Raw genomic sequence first — 8,633 nt, 5'->3', positions numbered from 1 at the left:
GCATTTGAACCATCAGTTTTTTATGATCAATTTTTACTCATTTACACGTGTCACATTGTGCGACCCTTCTTGCCCACTCATTCACACACCTTTTCATAATGAGAATGGATCAGCCTATGCACAAGTTTGTGGAGTAGTAAATTGATGAGATAGTCAGGCTCCATGGAGCACATATGAGCAAAATCTCAAATTAAGACCCGAGATTTTCTTCGAGATTTTGGAAAAGTCTATAATAGTTCCTAGGGACTCAGTTGAAGCTTAACACTATTTATCACTTGCAAATTGATGAAAAATCAAAAAAGATGAATCCAAATGCTTGAGGATGTGTTGAGGGTTTGCTCCATAGACTTTAAGGGCAGTTGGGAGGACTATTTACTGTCGGTGGAGTTCACATATAATAATAACTACCACAATAGCATTGGGATGACTCTTTACAAGGCATTATATGGAAGAAAGTATTGATCGCTCATTTGTTGGACTAAAGTTGAACAAAGTAGGTTATGGGACCTGAGTTGGTGTGAGAGATGACTAAGAAGATACAACAAATCTAGGAGAGAATTTGAGTGGCATAGAGTCAATAGAAGTTGTACATCAACCAGAGGTGATGCGACTTAGAATTTGAGATAGGAGATCAGGTGTATCTTAAGTTATCACCATGACATCTGGTAACAAGGGACGGTAGAAGAAGGATGTTGAGGCCATGATATATAGAATCATTCTTGATTATGGAATGAATCAGGCCATTGGCATATCTTTTGGAACTTCCAATGAGTCTGTCCAACATTTATAACATCTTATATGTGTAACAACTATAAAAGCACATACCAGAGTCACTAAAGTGAATCTTGGATTATCACGAGCAAGTCTTGAGGAACAAGGTTATCTTGTTGGTCAAGATTCAATGGAGAAACCATCTAGAGAAAAGAGCAACATGGGAGTTCGAGGATGCCATTAAGAAGAAATGTCCTTACTTGTTTGAGCAAATGGAAATGGAGTGGCAAAACTCAGTGTACCCTTCCAAAATGTTGTGATATTTTTTACTCTTTAATGAAACTCAACGTTTGGATCAAATGATAGCCCATTTTATTTGTTGGAGGCTACAAATATAAGTTAAGAAAAATTTCAAGAACAAAACTTCTTTAAGGGGAGTTGGTTGTAACTCCCTAAATTATTTTTAAAATATTTGGAGGCTTAAGGAAATAAATTAGTTCAGTTTGAAGAAAATTTATTTGACAAAGTGAGTAGGTTAAATGTTGAAATATATGTATACATATGTATTTATATGTATAGATCAATAAAGTACTATATATATAGATAAAATAGGAAGCTTAATGGGCTAGGTCAATTGTCAAATGTTACGGGAAAACCAATTGTATGGCAAGTTCTTGAATTATGAGTTTTGGCTATCTCAAGTGGAGTTCTTAGGATATGTGATCTTACCCCAAGGGATAACAATGGATCCAATTACCAAGATTTAAGTTGTAAAGGGTTGGAGGTAGTTAACTAACGTGACTAAGGTATGAAGTTTCTTAGGGTTAGCAAGCTACAGTTGGAGATTTGTGGAAGGGATCCTCGAAAATAGCTACACCTTTGATGAGACTTATGTAAAAAAGAGCCAAGTTTGAATAGTCTGCCAAGTATGAGGTGAGTTTTTAGGAGCTTAAGGGCTGGTTGACCTCTACATCTATTCCGGTGATGCCTAATTAACCTGGAGGGTATGTTGTCTATATCAAAGTCTTGAAGATAGGGTTAGGCTATGTGTTGATACATCACGAATAGGTAATCACATATGAATCATGCCAATTGAAGAGGTATGAGTTGAACTACTTGATCCATGACATGGAGTTGATAGTTATAGTACATGCTTTGAAACTATGGAGACATTAATTGTATAGTGAGGCATTCGGTGTGTTTATCGACCATAAGAGTTTGAGGTGTGTGGTCCCATATAAGGAGCTAAACATGAGGCAGTGATGGTGCATGGAGTTCCTTAAGAACTACGATTGTACTATCTAGTATTACTCAGGGTGTGCCAACATGGTGTCTGACTTTGAGTAAAAGGGAGTCTATTGGAGGCTTTTAACCAGTTAATAATGTGTGTAGCTTATAAAGGACCATCAACTTTTCTATCTAGCAATTTAGTTGGATTTAATGGACCATATACACGAGATTTTTGTGAGAGACAAATGTGTGAAATTATGGGTAAATGAGCATAGTTGGCTCAAGAGTTTTAATTTTGGAATGCATGAGTGTATTCTCATATTTTGAGATAAAGTGTATGGCTAACAAATCAAGATTGAGACAATTGATTTTAGACAAAACACACTATTTTGCTGTGTGAGGTCAATTGTTTTTGTTGGTGGTTGTTTTCTGGGCTCAAAGTTTGCCTTAGCTAGTCTTTTGGTCATTTTTGTATAGTTTTTTTTTTTTTATTCTTATAATATATTAATTAGTAAAAAGAAAAATTATATGATGATAACTTAAAATGTATTTTATTCAAACAATTTAACAACTTAAAGGTATTAATTTTTTTTTTTAAACACTACAACTCATAAATGCCCCATTATAAAACGTAAGCTAAATATGCTATTTAGATGAGTGATAGTTGTGCATAGAATTGACATGTTACTCCCCCTACCCAACACTCCCTCCCTTATTGCGTGCGTCCCATCTCCTTGCACCCTTGTGTTCCCCTATCCATTCTATGGGGCTTATGTCGGCAACATAAAGTTGCTCGATGCAAGCAAGAGATTAGTCATCTAATTGTTCATGCCATAAAGTTATGTTTTAGAGTGATTTAGTAATAAAATAAAATGAAATGAATTATAAATGGATGAAATAAAAAGAAAGGAAATGAAATGAAAGTTGAGAATACGTTGAAAAATAATAAAAATAATAGATAAATTAGTTTATTTTATTCAAGCCCATATAATTTAAAATAAATAAAAATACTTACAAAAATTATTTAACTGGTACGTATCACTCAATTCAATTCCATTACTTAAATGAATGGAATGGCTCTCCCAAAGATACCCTTAGAAAATGGAGCCAACGTCGGTTTTCAATGAGTACGTGGAAACCAAATATTCTGGTACGAAAACGAAAATGACGAAAATGAAAATGGGGTTTCACTTTTGGGAGTTTCCCTCCGAGCTCGTCCTCCATTTCCCGCTCACCAAATCCCGATTCATCTTCGAAAACTGGTTCCGAATCCCTCATTCATTTGCAAATGGAATTGAAGGTTAAATGAGAGAGAGAGAGAGAGAGAGAGAGAGAGAGAGAGAGAGAACGAGAGATGGTGTGCGGAAGTGGAAATAACGGATTTGCTAAGACCATATGCTCAATCTGCTACGAGGATCTCAAGCCCATCGTCGAAGACCTCCAATCCATCTCCATTTGCGGCCATGTCTTCCACGAGCTCTGGTAAGTTCCTCCAATTCATCTGACCTTAATGATATTTTTGGAATCAAGAGATAATCTCTATTTTTTATATGAACATAGCTTGAATGGATTATCAAATAAAATTTACTTCTTTATAGGTCGTTTAGGTTATGCTCATGTAATCATTCACATTAACCTATTGCTATTGTTATCGAGGAAACCCTAGCCTTCAGCAATGGTTTGAATACTGTTCGAACCGGAAGAAGAAGAACTGTCCCGTGTGCAAGCAGGCCTGTGCCGAGGCCAATGTGGGCAGGCTTTATTTCCAGTCAGTGGGCGATCCCACGCAATCTCAGAAACCGGTTGATTGCGAAGAGAATCCGGCGGAGTTGCGAATGGAAGTTGAGAAATTGAAGGGGAAGGTTTTGGGGCTCAATTCGGCTTTGGAGCGTCAGGAGAAAGACGTGGAAGATCTCACCAAGGAGGTAATTTAAGTTGGACGTATGAACATTGAATTTGGAGCATCGGAATTTATATCATTGGGAGCTGGGGCCAATAAGAACACTTGCTTGTTTGCTTGCTGTATTCATTAGTTGGCTTGCTTATGTTAAGTGTTCTTTTAATTTCTTGATTTGTAGTATACCATCTGTCTGCTGTAATGCCTATTACTTCTTTGTTTCTTTGTAAACAACATTTACCTGGAAGAAAGCTAGTAATGTTATGGTTTTTGGATTAACCCACAAGCTGTAAAGGAAGGAACTCAATGCAGAATTGTACATCAGGAAAGACAACAAATTTGTGCTTACTGTGGATGTCGTTAATCTGGCCATTAGATTTTACAAATTTGAAATTGAAATCTCAAGATTATAACTGTTAAATATTGTTTTTTCTTTTTGTTTTGGACAAAGTGAGAGGAGGGAATTTATCTCCTTGGCTATGTTATTTTTTTTTTTTAATCTAGTTCTGATGTTACTTGATTATGACATCAACTTGCTTATCAGCTGCTTCTAAGCAAGGAGAAGGCCAAGACAGAATCAGCACTGAAAGATGAAGCTTTGCGACAGAAAGTGTCTATTCAACAGTTGCTTCGTCTGAAATCAGAGGTATACAATTGTGAGTTTGTTGAATGTGTTTTACTTTTTCTATGTCAGTAACTGCTAAATTCTCTTTCATATAGATACTATGAAACATGCACCTAATATCCATATAAGTTGATTGAACCATCCTCATTAGTTCCTTGTGCTGCAGGAACTAGATAGATCAACTTTGGAATGTGCGAGGGTGCAGGAAAGGAATATGGCCTTGGCTAAAGAGCTTGCTGCACTCAAGCTGTAAGTCCGTGTACTGGTGGTCAAGGGAACTGTTTGTATTAGCTCTAAATTAATATTTGTTGGTTATTATATTTACCTGGTTTATGATCAGGGCCTCTGATTTGAACTTGGAAGAGGAAGAAATTCTGAAACTTGCTTCTTTAGGTAATCAGACCAACAACAAAGACACAATAGATGTTCTCAAGAAGACATTGATCATGCGCAACAAGTAGGTCTCTCCCTCCCCCTTCCTCTGTCTCTCCACCCACTTCTTTCCACCTTTTTATTAATACCTAGAGTTATTTGGAACTCTGGATGGATTCAGTATTCAATGTATTTGGGTTTTTGTTTTAGGCTTGATTGATTTATTGGTAAGTTGAAACTCTAAAGCACTTTTTCCAAGAGGATTTCAAATCTCTTCACATAGCTAGCCAATAGCCATATAGTGCCTCTTTTATTTAGATTGTAGCTGTTTCTATTATTTTACATTGGGAGATATTAGGGCTTAGTTTCTATTATCTCAATCCAGTTATTCAAACTTCATGCAATCTAGTGCTATTTAAGTGGGGATAATGGATACCTTTGCTCTCAACAGATGAAGCATAGAAATAAAGGTGATAAAAAGTAATGATAAAAGTACTGGAAAAAGAAAGAGTTTGGGGAAAATATAGTACTAACATGATAATTATTAGTCAGCTGTCTCCAGTTTAGACATAGATGGCCAACTATTACTGTGTTTGTTACTCGATGCTTAGCTCCTTTATAAACACCAAAAGAAATACTGCAATTTAGAATTACAAAGATTAAGTAAAATGTCAACACAAGTTTCTCCATATCTGTTTGGTGAATTACTTATGCTATCCTCTTTGCTCCATTCTTTTTAGTTTGTATGTCAATGAGGATGGACCATAGGTCCAGCTTTATTTTGTGCCACTTTGAAGCTATGGCTGCTCTGCTGTGTGCCATTTGTGTTTGGAAGATTGTAGTGACATTGAGGTGCCAACAGAGCTATAAGTGGTTAATTTAAATGTCTGCTTGTGTGTATGTTAATTCTTTTGGGGGCTAAACATTATTTTAAACAAAGCAGATCACATCCTGTTTGCCATCCTAGGAGCATAGAGGGTGGTTTAGATTAACCATAAATGATGTGCACGGTGTCAGAAGCAATGATATAATTGTATCATTTCTACTCTGTTACAAATTCAGCAACTTTTACTTTTAGTTGTAATGTTACAAAGATGCATGAATTCACAGGAGTTACAAGGAATTGATGGCCAAATGCAATGTTCTAGGAAGAGGGGAGGCCCGTTATCTTCGTAAACTTGAGAAGACAAAAGAGAAAATGAAGAAGTTGAAGGTAAAGTTAGTTTGAGCTCTATAAAGAAATCTATGTGCTCAATTATACTCTTTAACTTGCGAATGTTATCAGATTAGGATCCAAGAACTGGAGACATCTGTTGAATTAAGAGACAATGAAGTTTTGAGAGCTCTAAAAGTTTCCAAGAAAGCTACTTGGGGAGGAGCTACACTGGGTGATGTTAATGAGCATATAGACTATGCATTTGAGGAACCAACTGGGCAAAAAATTAATTTGAATCAAACCAAAAGCAAAACCAACAATATAAATTGTACAAAACTAGAGAAGCCCAAGCCTTGTAAAGCTGATAAAAGCACTGCCTGTCTTGACAAAGGCATAGGCTCTTTCCATCTTATGGATGTGGAAACACCTGAAATAATCACTTCCATACCTGACATTTCCCAACCTTGTTCGAAAGTTGAAATCAGCGAGGATTTATCTGTCTGGACAAGTTGTTTATCAAGAAAAGAGGGAGATTCAGATACAAAAAATGAAGCTGTAGCGAATGGACTGTGTGTCAAAGATGGGGTTTTAAATTCAATGACTGGTAAGAAGGGTGATATACTCAATGCTTCATCTGATGCTATGGATGACGAGATGGTATTGCTTCTTGATGACATTAAACAAGTTCCGTCCTTTCTTCCTGTTAGAAAAGAAACTCAATCACCAGTTCCAATTGCCCAACCAGGTAACACCATGACTCATGGTCTTTAACTTAAAAACTGTTCGGCATGATAAAAAGCAGAGTTAATAGGCTTTGTAAAATAATCACCACCAATAATGGATGTTTCTACTCTGTAAATATTGGTTTCCCCAGCTTGTCTCCAAGAAATTGACGTTCTTATACCTTCAGTCACATCTACTTATTTCAATTTAACTTGCAAAACCTCCAGGTGACCTATGTTTTTCTGGTGGCCTTCTGGGTCCTGATGGAGCTAAAAGGCATTTGGGGAAGTGGTGTAAGCGGGTCCAGGGTAAGGAATCAGCAACAGCATCCACAGCAGTGCAAGGAACAAGTGCACCTAGTAATCTAATTGTGGTCGGAGCTGATGGTAGAGGTGGTAAAATTAAAGTTCTGAGATCGCTCCATGAATCAACATTGGTGGGTCTTTCGTTCTTTATTTCTTATTATACAAAGTCTTAATATACCTTGCACTAGGAAACTCGCATTTGATTTAACTGGCTTACCTCAATCATAATTTTATACTAACTTTCCTGCTGGGAATTCAATTTGAATCCAAAAATACTTGTTTGCAAGTTTTTGCTATAGGCTTTTACTTATTGCCTAGCGAGATGCTGGTTTTGGTCACAGAATTTGTTACAAATGTTACTGACCAATTCTTGTGCAGTTCTTTTCCCATTTTCTTCTTTATTTCATGGTGCTTTCCACTTGGAATCGCATTATGTACACGGCTGTTCATGTTGTGTTAATTGTCTTGATGGAATTTTATTTGTTTGTGCAGGATGGCAAGGAAACTTCAACTTGGGCAAAGAAATGTAAGTATGGAGCTAAAACAGGTAGTCTTCAGTCCCAAGGGTGCTTGCAGATAGAACACTTCTTTAGAAGGGCAGGTCAGTAATCTGATAAGGAAGGTGCACACATAAGTTCTGAATGTATCGTTATAATGTAGGTTGAAGACAAAGTTTGTTGTTGGTCGCTATTGCACATTGATTGTGAAATGAGAAAAAAAGAAAGAAAGAAAAAGCAGAAAAAAAAATTGATTATCGATCCTTCTCCGGAGGGTTCCTCTCAGAAAAGTCCAAGAAGCAAACTGCTCCTCGTACTCTGAGATCATTGGTTTATGTGCATTATTGCTTCTTGGAGGCCGTAGCAAGTATTGAACTTGTAAATTTGCTGATTGCAATTGAAGTTGGTATCTTTGACAAAGCGGGCATGTTGCAGCAGATGGTAGGGAAAACAAATGAAAGATACACAGACTGGCCATATTCCTGTGGGCATAAGCTTAACATTATGTTCAATGGACTAGAATCTTCAAAATTCCTATGCATGCACATTACTTTAGGGTGAAAAATCTTGAGGTTTGGTATTGCGGAAGAAATTGAGGCCCAGGGCCAAGGGAATCCTAATTTACTTGTCAGGAGACTGAAAAGGATAGCATGGTTGGTTGGTATTGGTAATTGGAATGCTTTTGGACCAATGCATGACTAGTGTCTCTCACGTTTTGAGGGCTGCTGCTATCTCTCACGTTTTGCTAAAAACATATGGGAATAAAATACGCATGACCATTAATGCAGGTTATATTATTATTATTATTTTTTGAAGGAATTGTCAAAAGACATTTTTGTCTTCGTGGAAGACCATTTTTCCCTAATCTGGAAGGAAGAAGGAAGTTAGTTGTTTTTGTTGAAGTCAATTTTATCTATTCCACTTTATACTCAAAACTAACAAAGATTACGTGAATGAAATTTAAATTCATAATCTTTAATTTTTAGTTTAATTAAAAACTAATTTTACTGTTGCACTCTCAAAACTCTTTTTGATATAAATTTTACAAAAAAAATTAAACTTTAAATTGTCACCTACATAACACAAAGCATAATCTGCTTTGGTAATTTATTTAATA

The 8,633-nt window shown here is 36.4% G+C and overlaps 1 protein-coding gene across 1 annotated transcript; it reads left to right on the top strand.

The window, feature by feature from the left end:
* Window positions 1–3,038: 3,038 nt before the first annotated feature.
* Window positions 3,039–8,355, top strand: LOC127801222 (uncharacterized). The gene is made up of 9 exons (XM_052336147.1): window positions 3,039–3,423; window positions 3,608–3,866; window positions 4,383–4,484; window positions 4,630–4,712; window positions 4,804–4,920; window positions 5,946–6,048; window positions 6,121–6,736; window positions 6,942–7,150; window positions 7,512–8,355. The coding sequence occupies exons 1-9, from the start codon at window positions 3,296–3,298 to the stop codon at window positions 7,626–7,628; spliced, it is 1,734 nt and encodes a 577-aa protein (XP_052192107.1). The 5' UTR covers window positions 3,039–3,295; the 3' UTR covers window positions 7,629–8,355.
* The last annotated feature ends 278 nt before the right edge of the window (window positions 8,356–8,633 follow it).

This window comes from Diospyros lotus, chromosome 5 (genome assembly GCF_014633365.1).
Source record: "Diospyros lotus cultivar Yz01 chromosome 5, ASM1463336v1, whole genome shotgun sequence".
NCBI lineage: Eukaryota > Viridiplantae > Streptophyta > Magnoliopsida > Ericales > Ebenaceae > Diospyros > Diospyros lotus.
Note: the sequence above shows the minus strand (reverse complement) of the source record. Positions and strands in the feature narration are given on the sequence as shown.

Coding starts and splice junctions, on each gene's coding strand:
- LOC127801222 (XM_052336147.1), top strand. CDS start 3,296: ATGGTGTGCGGAAGTGGAAATAACGGATTTGCTAAGACCATATGCTCA. Junction 4,713..4,803: donor GAGCTTGCTGCACTCAAGCT/GTAAGTCCGTGT, acceptor GTTTATGATCAG/GGCCTCTGATTTGAACTTGG. Junction 6,049..6,120: donor AGAAAATGAAGAAGTTGAAG/GTAAAGTTAGTT, acceptor GAATGTTATCAG/ATTAGGATCCAAGAACTGGA.